This window comes from Coloeus monedula, assembly GCF_965178545.1.
Source record: "Coloeus monedula genome assembly, chromosome: 2".
NCBI classification, from domain to species: Eukaryota; Metazoa; Chordata; class Aves; order Passeriformes; family Corvidae; genus Coloeus; species Coloeus monedula.
Genome location: NC_138782.1, coordinates 110862348 through 110876980, shown reverse-complemented (window position 1 = coordinate 110876980; position 14633 = coordinate 110862348). Strand labels below are relative to the sequence as shown.

General features: G+C 43.3%; 1 protein-coding gene across 1 annotated transcript in view; it reads left to right on the top strand.

The window, feature by feature from the left end:
• HS1BP3 (HCLS1 binding protein 3) overlaps window positions 1–1910 on the top strand; it is a gene marked incomplete at its 3' end in the record, with an annotated part of 50080 nt that extends 48170 nt beyond the window's left edge. The window contains exon 7 of the mRNA XM_082277278.1: window positions 1682–1910. Within this exon, the coding sequence (XP_082133404.1) occupies window positions 1682–1910 (229 nt within the window). The remainder of the gene's footprint in view (window positions 1–1681) is intronic.
• Window positions 1911–14633: the final 12723 nt, after the last annotated feature.

The following is a 14633-nucleotide window of genomic DNA, read 5'->3' as shown; positions in this document are numbered from 1 at the left end:
ACTTAATGGCCGGTTCATGGTGGGTGTAGTTTGTCTCAGCCTGGGCAGTACAGTAGTGAGTTCCTCACAGCTTTTAATGAGGATGAACACAAAAAAGAAACCCTTGAAATCATGCAATTTATCTTAGTAATAGTGGGATCCTTAGTTTGAGGGAGCTGTAAGTCTTGAAGTACCTATGGTTTAAACATTCAAACAATATTTACTATGGATGGAGGAATAAAGTGTCTCAGAGAGGTTGGTTCTTCAATTGATCATGTTCCCTGTGGTCTGGGACAGTTGCCCTATCAGTTGCTTCCCAAATTATGGAAAAGCTCAGCTTTACTTTTAACTGTCTGCAGAAAGCCCCACCAGTTGTACTGCTGCGTGGTAGAGGCATTTACAGTATCTTTCCTAAGGCTACTGGTACTGGTGAACAAAGAGAGAAAGGGAGGAATCACTGTCTCATTTAGGAAACAAATTATCCCAGTGGTTTCACAGCAGTCTGGGTAATCCCCCAAGATGCCTCATTGCCTGGCAGTGAGGAAGTTATAAAGTGGATATGAGGAAAAGGTTTTTCACCCAGAGGGTGGTTGGGCACTCTACAGGCCGCCAGGGCAGTGGTAACAGCACCAAGCCTGATGGAGCTCAAGAAGCTTTTGAACAATGCTCTCAGGCACATGGTGTGACTCTTGGGATGTCCTGTACAGGGCCAGGAGTTGGACTTGATGACCCTGATGGATCCCCTCCAGCTCAGGATATTCTATGATCCCATGATTCTAACTATGAAAGGCAAATGAGTGGAAGAACCAAAAAATACATGACATGAAATGATTCATTCATGTTCCAGGGATGGCCTCCCTACAGGTCATGGAGAAGGAGGAACTAAAAAGGCATCTTCCTTAGAGTCCAGTACCTTATGCTGTTCCAGTGAGTGGAGCCACTGGAGAGGATCTTTCTTTTTCTTTCCTCCACATTTTGACTTTCCAAAGGCACACAGCTCTTGGAGTCACAAGATAATCTATGATAAGGGCTCTCTTAAAAGATTTCAACAGCTCATGTGGGAACAGAGTTGGGCATACACAGCGTGCTACATCTCTGATAAGGTCAAACAAGGCAAGTGGAAAATACCTGAACTGTTTGAGGTGTTCTGGGTTATTTCAGTAGGAATCAGAGGGAAATTATCACCAAAAAGAGTTGTTGTATATGGTCACAGATTGCAAAACTTCTTCAGTTTGCCAGAACCAAATGTGAACATAGAATTTAAAAATCCATTAGTGTTTCCAGTTTCTCATGATTGAGCATGGGGATGTTTAATCTCAGTTTTGGGTGATGGGGATGAAGAAGAAACAGAGCTGAATGTGGAAAATTTTACTTTCTCATGAAAATTTATGGAGAAGCAAACCATCCTGTCACAAAAAACCCCATTTGTTTCCCAAACTAAAATAAAGTTTGGTGTTTTTAGTAATTGCAATTTGCCTTTATTTTAGACATTTGAAAACATGTAAAATTAACTTGTATAGTGAATTGAAAAGCCACATTATAAAAAAGATGGTTCTTACAGAAACTTCTACAGAGAGAGAAATTCATCAGAGTAGATCCTTCTCCTACAGAAGGTTTTGTTTTGAAAGATTGCATTTTCTTACAAAACAAAAAGCAATTCACAAATTCCCAGGATGTTACTGATGTTTTCTTTCCATTCCAGAGTTGAAGATAGTTTTGAGAAACTCTTAGAGGTTACCTCCAAACCAAAACCTAAGGTCCCACCAAAACCACCACTGCCTCAGAAGCCAGCAGTTGCCCCCAGGAGCACGAATTCACCTTCACTGGCAAAGCAAAAGGAAAACAGGATTCAGACGATGAATGAAGTGGACATTCTCCAGTATATCCAGGAAAATGAATCTATCAACAACCAGGATACCAGTCTTTTTTGAACATATGTATTTTTAAAATGTGATGATGCCTTCTTGGCCCCAACTCCCAGTGAGCCCAAGTGATGGCAGCAAGAACTGACCAGGTGTTCCTACTGTCACAATGCTCATTTCTGTACCAGGATAGAGAGAGCAGCAAGCCTGAGTAGCAGAACCTCTGTTTGACGTTTTCAAAACAGTGCAGCTGTGATATAATGTTGCCTTAGGTTTTCAGGGTTTTACAGGGAATGTGGACAGGGATGTAGCACTACAGATCGTCTACTGCTATTTTAGTATCAACATAGTACAGTTTTGGCCAGTTGATTGAAAATGGTGAGGATGTAGTACACATGGCAGCTGTGAATGATGTCCAACAAATGGTCTGAGGCAGGATAGGATGCTGTTCCTGTCATTTTTAGATAGTGTATTTCAGCTCAACGGAAAGGCCATTTTCCTTTCATCCAGTGCGTTTTTGTAGCAGCCTTTTCCTCCCTGACTGGTATTTTGGTACATTTTAACAGGAACTGCTAAATATAATTTAACAGTTCCTCTGTCTTTCGGTGGAACACTGAAATCCCAGCTAAGCCTGACAATCTGCTGCCTTAATTGTTGTGCCTCAACTGCACAAATGCCAACTTGTAGGAGAACTTCAGGCCTGCAGAGACCACACTGTGCATCTCTGACTCCTGGGGAGAATAGCAGATGACTGAGGGTGGCTAAGAACACTCTCCAGACATAGATGGAGGTTGCAGTGCATAGGAGGTTTGGATTCTTTAGGACTCCTGTGAACCCCAGATCCACAAGACCTGATTTTTTCTAGCCAAGTCTTCCTGGGCTTCCGCTGTAATTAGTAGAGAGAGATTTCTTCAGGAGGTGATTCAGTGCAGGTGTGTTAATGGAGGAACTCTGAATTGCTCTCTGGACTCACTCTTTCTCTCCTATTCCTTCACTTCTCCAAGAATTTTAAGAACCAGCCATCGTGATTAGTTCCACTAAGTTAAAATGAGTTTGTGTGGTAAGAGAGTGGTCTCTTCTTTACCATGCAATGGCTAAAACAAGGGAGGTCAAACTTGGCATTATCTAGAGGAAAAAAATAGGAAAAAAAATATACTGGAGAAATTTTAATATGCGGGAAAAGAAAAACATGATAAAATAGGCATCCAAGACACTCTGATTGAAGATACTGAATTTACACCTAATGTGAGTTGATACCTGCTGTCATGCAGAAAGAGATTCCTGAATTCATTCCATGTGTGGTCTAGCCAGAGATGAAGAAGGCAAGCTCCCCAGAGGGAAAATTTTAATATATTTCAGCCATATCATCATCCCAATATTTGCCTGTCTAACATAGAACAAATTAAATAGAAAGCATTATATATATTTTAATAATGAAATTATTTCTATTAGCATTTCCTTTTTAAGCCAATGGAAAATATTATAAAGGTATTTTGCTTTGATGGGACAGATAAAATGCAATCATTGGTTGTCCTCTGTATATGGCATGTTTTACTATAAAAAAACATTTTGCTAACCCACAGGTGTTACTGTTATTACTGTTGTTCTCTAGGCTGTACATTGGCAGCAAAGAATCAATTCCATTCAGCCCATGAGGAGTGTTACATGGTGTTAAAATGTAAATAAGTATGAAACCAAAAATGTAGCTGTGCTCACATTTCCTTTGAGAGCAGCTAAAGGGAGAACCAGAGGTACTACCTGGTCCTGTCCCCACAGTGTCCTGGTGCAATTAGGAGTCTTGTTTATCCCATCCTGCAAAAGGGGAATAAGCAGTGAGGAGATAAATGCCTTGCCCAGGAGCAGGCAGGGAATAGAGGCAGGAGAAATTAATTCAGGGCAGCCTTCCTGTTGCACTCCCTGCTGTCATGAACAACCACTGTATATTTAACTGAGGGCTCAGGGAGCAGCATCTCTATTTTACTCAGCCCTGTTTGGAGACACTGCTTGCATTTCTCTATTTTTGGACTATAGCCCATCACACAGCCTGAACACTGCTAAAACTTCCAAACTGCAGGCCATGGATTTAATGATCAGTAGACTGAGTGCAGTTCTTCACCTGCCTGGAATGGCCAAGGAATATTTTGCCCCCTAGCTCTCCCTAAAATTGTCAAATTACCTAAGCACAGGGAAGGAAGTGCTGTTAATTGTTTCTGTGCTAGATTTTTAAGATTATTTTGAGGTCAGTATTTTACTTCAGAAAAAAAAATCTAGCATTCCTGTCAAGAAACTAATAGAAAAGGATCTCTCATAAACCCTGGTGTTAGGCTTTTGTTTTACAGTGCACATGGTCTAGCTGCAGTCATAAGAGGTGAGTTACAGCCCTTGAATACATTCTTTTTAATAAATCATTATTATACAAGAGAAGAACGTCAGACAAATGTAGCCCAGAAAAATTGAACATACTATTAGAAATTACATAGGGAAACTATACAACATGGTTTGCATCCTGCCAGAAGAGAATTTTCTTTTTTTACTTCCTTTCATATATCACTTCTAGTAGCAGCTATTTGATTAGTCTGCTCTTGACAACCCTTGAAATTCAGTTATGGACTCTAATGTAGTTCTTGGCTGACAGTCATCACCTTCCAACATTAGTAATAGAGTTCATCAAAAGATTTGAAAAGCAAGAGTTATATTTAAACCCTTAAAAGAGATGGGGAGGTTAGTGATTAGAACTCATAATAGGTATCTCTGTTGCTTTACAAGCAGCTTCTTGTTTTGTGTAACATTCTGCTTGCTCTGTGGTACAGCACTAATTGACAACTAAGACTGTATACTTCATTATTTGGGTCACAGTTTAACAAATTATTTCACCAAGCTGAGTATTTCACAGATGAGTTGTGGGTCGTCTGCTCAGGTCTGCTCAGTTGCTGAAATTTTAGGAAAACTAATTCCCACAGAGCACTTAAGGCCTAGTTCTGTCAGTGACAATCTGGGTTGAGTCGTAAAACAATATATTAATTGAAACTGATATTTTTGCTAATTTTTGCCCAGATGTTAGCTTCTGCAAAGAAGCCAAGTTTCCTGCAGCAGAACACACAAGTCAACCTCTGATTGAAGGTCATGAAAATCCAGCAAGGTCATGAAATTCCAGCACGCTCATGGGGCACTAAGGCATTACCTAGTGCCTAAATGAGGTACTAAATGAGCAGTCCCTGAGGCTGTTAGATTTAATACAGAGTACCAGAAAGCACGGATTTGATCACACATTTGTGACAGTTTAAACCTCTGTGGGTCAAGAAGAGAGAAGGCTTTTACTGTGAAGTTTTATCTATATTCTTACTTCTTATATCTGTATTCTTACTTTTCATCTCAACATCAACAACTGGAGTAAATTAAGTCACTCGCTTTCTGTACTGTGCCCTCTCCTTAATTTATCTTTAAACCCCCCGATCCAATTATTTTCAGCCCTCACCGTATCACTGATCTTCCTTTACAGCCTCCTGTGTATTGTTATTTCATGTCATATGTTGAACCTAATGAATTCACATGATGGAAAAATGGTTTGCACTGCTTTGAGTGAAGATACTAGCACTGGAAGGTGGTAAATTAAATTAATTGTCAAATTAAATGCTGCTGTGAGAGTTGAGAAGTCAGTGAAGCTGCTTAAAGGATTGATTAGTTCTAGATATTTAGGGACTAAGCTTTATTCATACCAAGATGTTATGGATGCTTAAAATTGATATGGGTTCAAGGACACACCAGTTAGATTCATTGAAGAGAAATCAATTGATGGTTATGCCACTTAGAGCTTGGAAAGTCCTTGAGCTACAAGTTACTGGAAACAAGGGAAATACTCAACAGCCAAGTATTGTCATTCATATTTCTCTAGAGTGATTTTCTTTTGGCTGTTGTGAGGAATACTGTTCTGGGCTAACCCAAAACTCACACAGAATGAGTCACTCAGGGAGGATTTGGTGACTGAGAGAACAGAACATACTCAGTGCTTTATCACCCTGGTTCCCAGCACCCTCCATAAGATCCCTCCACTGGCCTTACAACAACAAAGCAGTTTCTCCTATTTGCTCAGGAGAGATTCCTGGAGTCAGTGCAAATTTTGATTTGCAATGTGTACTTTTTCAAAAGCTGCTTTTGACATATAGTGAGCAGTAAAAGTCCAGATTGTATGAGAGGAAGATTTCAATGATTCTTGAATGCTCTTACAGATCCAGATCCTGTGCTCTACTGAGACCTCATCAGGAATACGACACACAGTTCTGGTCCCCCTGATATAAGGAGGACATGGAGCTGTTGGAGCAACTCCAGAGGATGCCATGAAATTGATGAGGGGACTGGAGCACTTCCCCTGTGAAGACAGGCTGAGAGAGTTGGGGCTGTTCAGCCCGGAGAAGAGAAGGTTGCATTGAGACCTCATAGCAACATTCCAGTATCTGAAGGGGGCTACAGAGAAGATGGAGAGGGAATCTTCAGGAACTGTAGTAATAGGACATGGGGAAGTGGCTTCAAAGTAGAGGTAGGGTTAGATTAGATATTAGGAAGAAATTATTTACTGTGATGGTGCTCAGACACTGGAACAGGTTCCCTAGAGAAGCTGTGGGTGCCCCATCCCTGGAAATATTCAAGGCTAGGCTGGATGGGGCTTTGGGCAGCCTGGTCTAGTGGAAGGTGCTCCTGCCATGGGGTAGCATTATGGTCACTGTGGCATCCTCCTTGTGGTCCTTCAGTCACCCAAAAATCATAACAATGTATGAAACCCCATCATTTTCCTGGGTTTTGGTAAAAGAAATGCAAACCAGTCTCTCATTGAATTCATTAAATACTGTCAGAATGCAATTTAGCTATTTTCTGCCAAAGGCAATGTTTCTGTGCCATTGATGTCATTGAAAGGTTGCTTCCTGTGGCTGCTGTGAGGGTCATGCTCTCAATCTAAGCTGTCAAAACCTCATGCAGATCAGTGGAAGCCTGGTCGTGCTGATGCTGGAAAGAGGAGGTAAAGGAATAGGATGTGACACCACTGACAAGCCTGACGGGCTTGGAGAGCACCACTGAGAAACAGGAGAGACAGGACAGAATGAAAGAAGGCATCTGCCTGATTTATACACACAGTTCCAGAGCCATTCAATTCCCCTGAAATATCACAGCTGTAGGGCTGAAATCAGCAATTCATTTAGAGGTTCTTTGGTGAGAGGAGCTCTGTGGTTTTTCAAATGAACATAAAAGCAAACAAAACAAAATTATAAAATTCCTGGGGTAATTACTCAGCACTTTTCTTACTTCTCTGCTAATCTATATGCTTTTTAAGTTCACCCAGAGATTTTGTCTAATGATCACAAACTTCTCCAATTTTTTTTTTTTTTGCAATAATGATTTAATGATACTGATTTTACTTCAGAAGAGCTTACAGAAATAGTCCATTTGGTAATGTCTGGGTATGTTAACAAGTTTTTACTGTGAATAAAAGCAATCATTTGTTTATCCTGAATGCTGACAATCAAAACTACCTAGTGCTTCCCTCCCATCTTAAGCAATCAAATCTGCAGGCTACTATGATTTTTTTCCCCACTTATGTCTTCCCCTGTCTCAACCTTTCATAGGTTACATATTTAATCTTGTGTACAGACCCCAGAAGGATTTTTTATGTCCAGAACTACTGTCTAATTATAGCTGCAATGCCTACCTAAAAAAACCCCAAAGAAACAAAACTAATTTACATTTATGTAAATTATGTGGAAAACTCATCTTTTTCATGAGGAATGATAAAAGAAATATGAGGTTGTCTTCATAAGTGGTTTAGTTTAGCTCAAGGAGCATTTTCATAGCACCTCTGGTTGGCTCACCTAACCATACTCTGATTCCAATCACATGCCATGGCAGCAAACCGGACACTTGGGTCCAGAGGACCCACCCAGAAACAGAAATAACCTCCCCCAGGTGTGTACAGTGTGCAGTGGGGACTCACCACCAGCTGTTTCACTCTGCACATCGTCTCCCACTGTGCTGCTGCACTTGCTGGTGTCATCAGCTCATGTTTGGTGGTAAATTGAGCCCCAAACCCACCTGAACTCAGCCAGTTTCATCCCACCTCTGCACTAAGGGATTGTACTGAGGGAGCAAAGGGAGGGAGGGACAAAATCATAGGGAGGTTCAGGTGTTCCCTGGTCTGCAGGTGCTGGAATGGGTTTCACAGTACACAGCCAGGTCCCCTTCTGTAACAGTTTGGTCTCTGTTCATCTGTCTCTGCTCTCCAGGCTGCTCATGAGTGTTGCATTAAGCAAACATTGGCTCAACTAAGGGAAAAAATTGTATTGTGTGGAGATGACAGGAAAGAAAACAAACTCCCACATCTCCTGCTCTCAAATAGATGTCCTACTTGCTATAAAATCCCTGTTTCTTCTTCTAGGAATCCTATTTCTTTCCAGTTTCAGCTGGGAAGGTAATGCATGGTTCTGGCACTGCCTTGATTCATGTTTGCTGGAGAAATGGAAAATGGAAGCTCAAAAGTCCCTGTGGCTGAGAAAGGCAAAAGGCCTGCATGTCTGTCCTCCTGGGTGAGTGGCCAGTTCATCAGGAAAAAAATTAGAAGAAACAAAAATTTTCTTAAGCAACAAGACAGGAGTCTCAGTCCCAAGCCTGGCTTAAAAACTGGTCACTGGGGGTCACTAGGAGATGCTGCTGCGTTCTGCTGTTTCCAAGCTGGCACCACACAGGTTGAATGGGGTGACAGGGGCTCTGCCCAGAGGTGTGTTTTCAGCTAAGGCTGACAAGCAAAGGCTGTTCTGAGTAGTGCTGCACTTGCTGAAGTACCAGCTCCCGTTTTCCCATATTTGCAAGTGTGTGCGTGACGACTGGGTTTTGTAGAGTAGCCATGAGCTGACCCACTTCCATTTAATGCAGTAATTGGCAGACTGACTGCCTTCCCCTGCAAGGTACTGACCTGCAGTGGCTCCTCCCCTAATTACTGCAGGTGAAATCTGCAACGTCTTCATTTACCACAGCTTTTATTCCCATTTCTGTTACTGTTTCTTTTTTTATTTTCCTTTTTTTCTTCTTCTATTTCTTTTTTCCCTTTTGACCTGCTGATTTGCCAGCTGTGTAAAAGAAAATCATGGGGTTTCTTTTGTTCAGCCAGAGGATAAGAGGAGAAAGAAAAAGGAAAAGTTTCCCTAGAGCCATGTTTGAATAACAAATGCCATGTAATTCTACCAGAGATCCACACAGGGAGTTACACAGGGCAGCATTAGAATCTAGTAAGAGATCCTGGGGCATGGCAGGTACCACTGCTGTCTGCTGTCTCGCCTTGCTGTGCAGACTGTGCTCCTTGGTAGGGACACTTCAAAAGGTGCTGGGGACGGGTGACAGCACCGTGTCCCTGCCCTGGGGTTGGGGTATTCACCCATGTGACTGTCAGAGACCTGCTGCCTCCTTCCTTTTCCTGTGGCTATTTTAATAACAGCCATTTCATGAAAACAACTCCGTTATTTTTGACACTTCAGTAGAGACTGGGATTTCAGACTTTGGAGTCACTTATAGACCCTCTCTGTCTGACAATATGGATGTATATAGTACATATGAGAACATGGAAAAATCAGAGAGGCTCATTAATCTTCCCACAGTTAAAGAGGTACTCTGTAGCAGAGCCAGCAAAAGATTTGTCTGGTTTCATGTCTTGGCCATGAACCTCAAGGCTAAACTAAAAATATAAACCAAACAATCCTGTGGGTTAAGGGATTTTCTGATTTGTTTTCACATTTTTGTGATGTGCATAAGGATGACCTGAAATATTCACCCTCTGAAAAAACTTTTGCCTGCCATTTTTCTGTTTTGTTAGAAATTCAGGAATATGCTTTGTCTGCTGGACAGACAGAGAACTGGTCACATTGTGACAGATAAAAGGAGGGAAAACTATCTGTTTTGGTATTACAGGTTTTAATTTCTTTTCCAGTTGATTTCCTATTTCACTTTAAATATGGAACAATATTTGTGAGAAAAACAATGTTTGTTACGATTGCTAATGAATTTTCCTGACACTAAGGGTGTGAGAATCTGGGTTTCCTCCTATTTTTTTCCAATAAAATATAAGAAGGAAATGACTGACGTTTAAAAATGAAAGAGGAAAAGCTTAAGTGTTTTCTTTATTATGTCAGAAAAAGAGGTCTAAACTCTAAATTCCTTTTAAAACCACCCTTCTTTCCCCTATCAGTCTCCAGTCCCTGAACTGGTCACTGTTCAGACACCACAGCCTGCTCAGAATCGAGGTGAATAAAGCTTTTACTGGATTGGTGACAGAACACCGTAAGACAAAACTTTTTAGGGAAACTTTTTTTTAAACTCATAGTCAGCTTGTGACAGCAAAACCCAGAGATGCCTTCAGAGGCACAGACACTAGAAAGCTGCCTGAGTGGCTTTCCCCAGGATGAAGCACTACAGACTTTGTGGTCTCTTTAAAAAATAGTTACTGGGTATAGATCTGGGACAGGCCCCTTTTCCTGCGGTTTTGCAGGAGCTGCAGAGCAGAGCAGAGCTGCTGCCCCTCCAGCACGGGCAGGGTGGAGCCGAGCCTGAAATGGAAATGGCATCAGCCGAGCGAGCGTCCGCTTGTTGCAGCCTGAAAGCCACGCAGTGACGACAGCCCTGCTTCTTGGAAACACGGCCGAGGGAATGCCTGCAGCGGGAGGGAATGCTGACTAACGAGACAGTGCGTGGCACTGTGACTGTGCACTTCTCCAAAAGGGAAAGCCAGGGCAGGGACTGAACCCAGCAGCTTTCAGGTCACTGGTGGCGACGGGTGGTTCTGGCGTCACCACACCTTGTTACGTGTGGGAGGGACAGGGGACTGGCAGGCAGAGAGAGAAGTGAGGCCCTGGAGTAGGAATAAAAGTGTAGTCTCCTGGGATCTGAGTTGTTTCTAATCACTGGAGGCTTCCTGCTATTATTTCCCTATTGATTACATGTCACAAATGAGACAATAATCCCATTTGGCACCTGGCTAAATCAATATGAACATGATTCTTATTAGTATTAAGTGGCAAGTTATTCCTGCTGCAGATAAATACGTCTAGCGATTTCCTTTATGTTTTTCTTTCCTGTTTTTAGTTCCTTAAACTTTGCCACCTTTTAATTGTTCAGGATAACATTTCACATGCCCCATTATTTGGCTCCAGTTGAGATATTAAAAATTCAGATATTAAGAACGTTTAAACTCAACCAGCTCATCAGTCTTCATATGAAGAAGTTGTAGAAAGTTCTTCTACTTCTTATATTTTTTCTTAAAACCGTGGGTGAAAAGGCTTTATGGTCTCAAAGCTTGAAAGAATGGTTTGGGAATCAGCAGAGGAATCAGATATCAGAGTTGTTCCTTTTGGTTTATTAATTGGAAGCAGACAAATAAAGCCTACATCTTCTGAAATTCATCTGTATGATAAAAGACAAAAAAATAGAAAACAAGAATAAAAAGGAAAAAACCCTAATGTATAGACTGCCAGTACTGGAATGTTGTGGGCAGTTCTTTACATTTTGCCATGAATGCGGTCTCCCCTGTCAGTGCCCATCTGCAGCCAGTTAGTGGGCACAACATCTCTCCTCCAAAAGCCCAGTGCAGGAGGAGGCTGAGCAAGACCTGAACGTCTCTTGGCTGCCAGTGTCCTGCTGCCACAGGCTGTGGCATGTGGTGTTCAGCCTGGAGCTGGGGACAAGAAAGACTTGGGGGCCAGCAGCTGCAGGCCAAGCAGATATTGGACATCTGTGCTTAGGCAAAGGACCAAAACCTTGAGGATGGTGTATCCCATCCCAGAGCTGGCAGCTGAGAACCCTTTTATAGTCAGTGAAACAGCTGGTGTTTCCAGGCTGCTTCATCTGACCTTCATCTAACCCAGGCTGAGGTGACACGCCCTCTGGAAGTGCCTGATCTCCTCTCCAAGGGACCATGGCCAGCTCGCTCAGCTGCAGGCTGGGAGCATCTAAACTTAGGCGAAAGGGATCCAGCCCAAGGAGCCTTTCTCCCAAGAGTCATGCTGGGTGTCCCTGGGCGGTAAGCGGAGGAGGCAGCCGGCTGTCGGGAGGCTATTCCAGGCTGGGACCCATGAGCTGGAGTCGTGCCATGGGCATGATTTTGGCCCTGTTTCTGCACATGTGCTGGGGGTCACTTGTTAACAGACAAGCCAGCCAAAGCATGCTCTGGCAGCGGGTATGCGAGGGAAAGTGGAGAGGCAGTGGCTTGTCCCAGGTGGGACTTGGCTCCTCTCAGGCCATGAAGGTTCATTTCACTGTGGAGCAGAGCTCTGTCCCTTTCTTCTGGGTGCTGGCCTTTTGGCAAAAGTACATTTTTACAGGGAGTCTTTGAAAATTGCTTCATAAATGTTAACCCTGGGAGGGCTGTAGAAGTGTTGGGGTGGACATTTAGAGCATCTACCTGTTAAGAGGGAGGCACAGGTCTGTCTCCCCTAAGTGAGGCACAGTTGTGCACATTTCCCCCAGCAGCTGCCTAACTGCTTACCTGGAACATAAAGCACAGCTCTGGACACATCCTCCCCAGATATGTTTTAAATACAATTTGTTCCACTGACCAGAAAGAAGCAGCTGCTTGTGTGGTCAATGGGGCAGATGTGGCCTTGTGATGCTGTGCTGGGCTGGGCTGTGGGCAGCAGGACTTCTTGCCCTCTCTAGTTAAACACACATAAACATGAGCTGGCACACAGACACTTGATTACTGCCTTTCTGACACCACAGTGAAATAAATTCAGCAAATGGGAGCAGAATCGTCACAGGAACCTGAAACCTGTACCTGGTTTAAAAAAAATTCCACAGATATTTTGGTCTTAAAGGGATTACTACCCTGGGGCTTTTGTACCTCGAGTAATTATTTGACATTGCTTTCATGTCATATAGGAAGGATTGGCATTTAATTTAAGTATTTGGGAGTGTTGAGATATTGTTCATTACAGAAGCTGCGGGAATGCCAGAGTCCAGTGCCGAGTTCCACATAGAACACACAATAGGTGTGATCTGTACTGTTGTGCAGTAAAAATGGCAAGGAATGACTTGATGGGTATTACTATTGTTCATTTGCTCCTATAGCCAACTCCCGTTTTCCCATAAGAACAGCTAAGAGTAGAGAGTCTAATAGGTTTCCAAATGTTTCCCTGCCCTTCAGGGTAAAACTGCTGGGTTTAGACTTAGGTTAAAAGACTCAGGAAATTGCTTCAATAAGCTGAAATTTCTGTTGATAATGAAACCTTTCAGAAACCTTTGCTGCAATCTGCCAATTTTATCCCTAATCTGAGTAACTCCTCCACCACTGGGATTTAAAAGAGAAAAGGTCAGGCTGAGATGAATGTGGTCTCTCCTGATGCTAACAAAACCCTTGGCTCCATGACTGGCCTGGGACACACGTCAGTCCAGAGATGGGGAGCACTGAACAGCCAGGGTGCATCAGCACATCCCTGGGATAGCAAATGCCACTGCTGCCGTGTCCTGGGGACCATGGCAATAGGTGTCCCAGCAGAGGTGCTGGCACAGAGCAGGGCACCACCTAATAAGAGTTTTCTCCGTCAACATCTCTGCTGTGGCTGCTGCTTCCTGCCACTTTTTCATGGACATGTTCTTCAGCAGGTCTGCTTGCCCTCTCCCAGGGAACATCATTTCAACAATACATTCTCCAGAACTCCCACCTGGGATGGTGAAATCTAAGCCTCGGTTGAGGAAAGCCTGACACGGCACTGGAAGGCTCAGACATGGTGTGGAAGGTACCTCTTGCCATGAGAGGAATGATCTCTCTTGGCCCCCAGGAGTGCTGCCTAACCTCTTTTTGTCACAGACTACTCACGTTCTTTCTCTGCTGGCCCAGGACATACTCAGGTGCTTGTTAAAAAGCACCTGACAACCCTACTGGTAGCCGATTCCCTGAAGGACCTCCAGCACTGAGACCAGTTGGCACAGGGCTCACACTGTTGTAGGAGTGGTCCATGGTGTGAGCTGGCCCCCAGACCAGGGGACACCATCAGGGCCAGATGTGTGCCGGGGACCACCAACCACCTTGGCATCTGTGAGAGACTGAAATGTTAAGGGTTAATGCCTCAAACAATAGACCATTGCAAAAGCAGCAGGGTGTGCTTTGCTGAGCCCAGGTTTGCACGCCCAGCTGAAGGGGAGAAGGAGCGGTGTTGGGTGCGTGGTACTGAAACTTCTGATCTGCATAAGCACAGCCCAGGTACAGAGGGGGTGCACACCCACCACTGGAGGATGACCATAACAAACCAAACTTTGCCTAGCAACTTGATGATTTTTGAGCCAGATAAAAGACTGATAAGAAGCAGATCCACCCCTTGACAGATCAAGACTGCAACCATCACTTTGACCAATGGACATCTCAGTTGCAACAATCAAATCTCATCTCTGAATCCATGGATGATGGTAGCTTTCACTCCACTGCCCACTCTTGTCCTTTCTTTCTCTTTCTTACTTTTCCTTTTCTTAGATGATACTTTTATAATTTTAAATTGTTATATTTCTATAGATAATAACCAAAATGGCTACATACGTCCTTTCCATTGCAACCAAAAAAATAGATATGTATATACAGGTCATTCAGTGTGATTTGAGTCTAATCCACCCCAAGGGATCTACTAAAAAGGACGATTACAGCATCACAGGAAAAGTCCTGCTGGTGCCTGGCACCCAGGGCTGGTGCAAGTTGACTTCCCCAAAGGTCCAAGCCAAGCCTGGAGACTGCAGCTTTTCTGGGGCATTTACTGGAAGTTGCAATGGGAGGGAAGA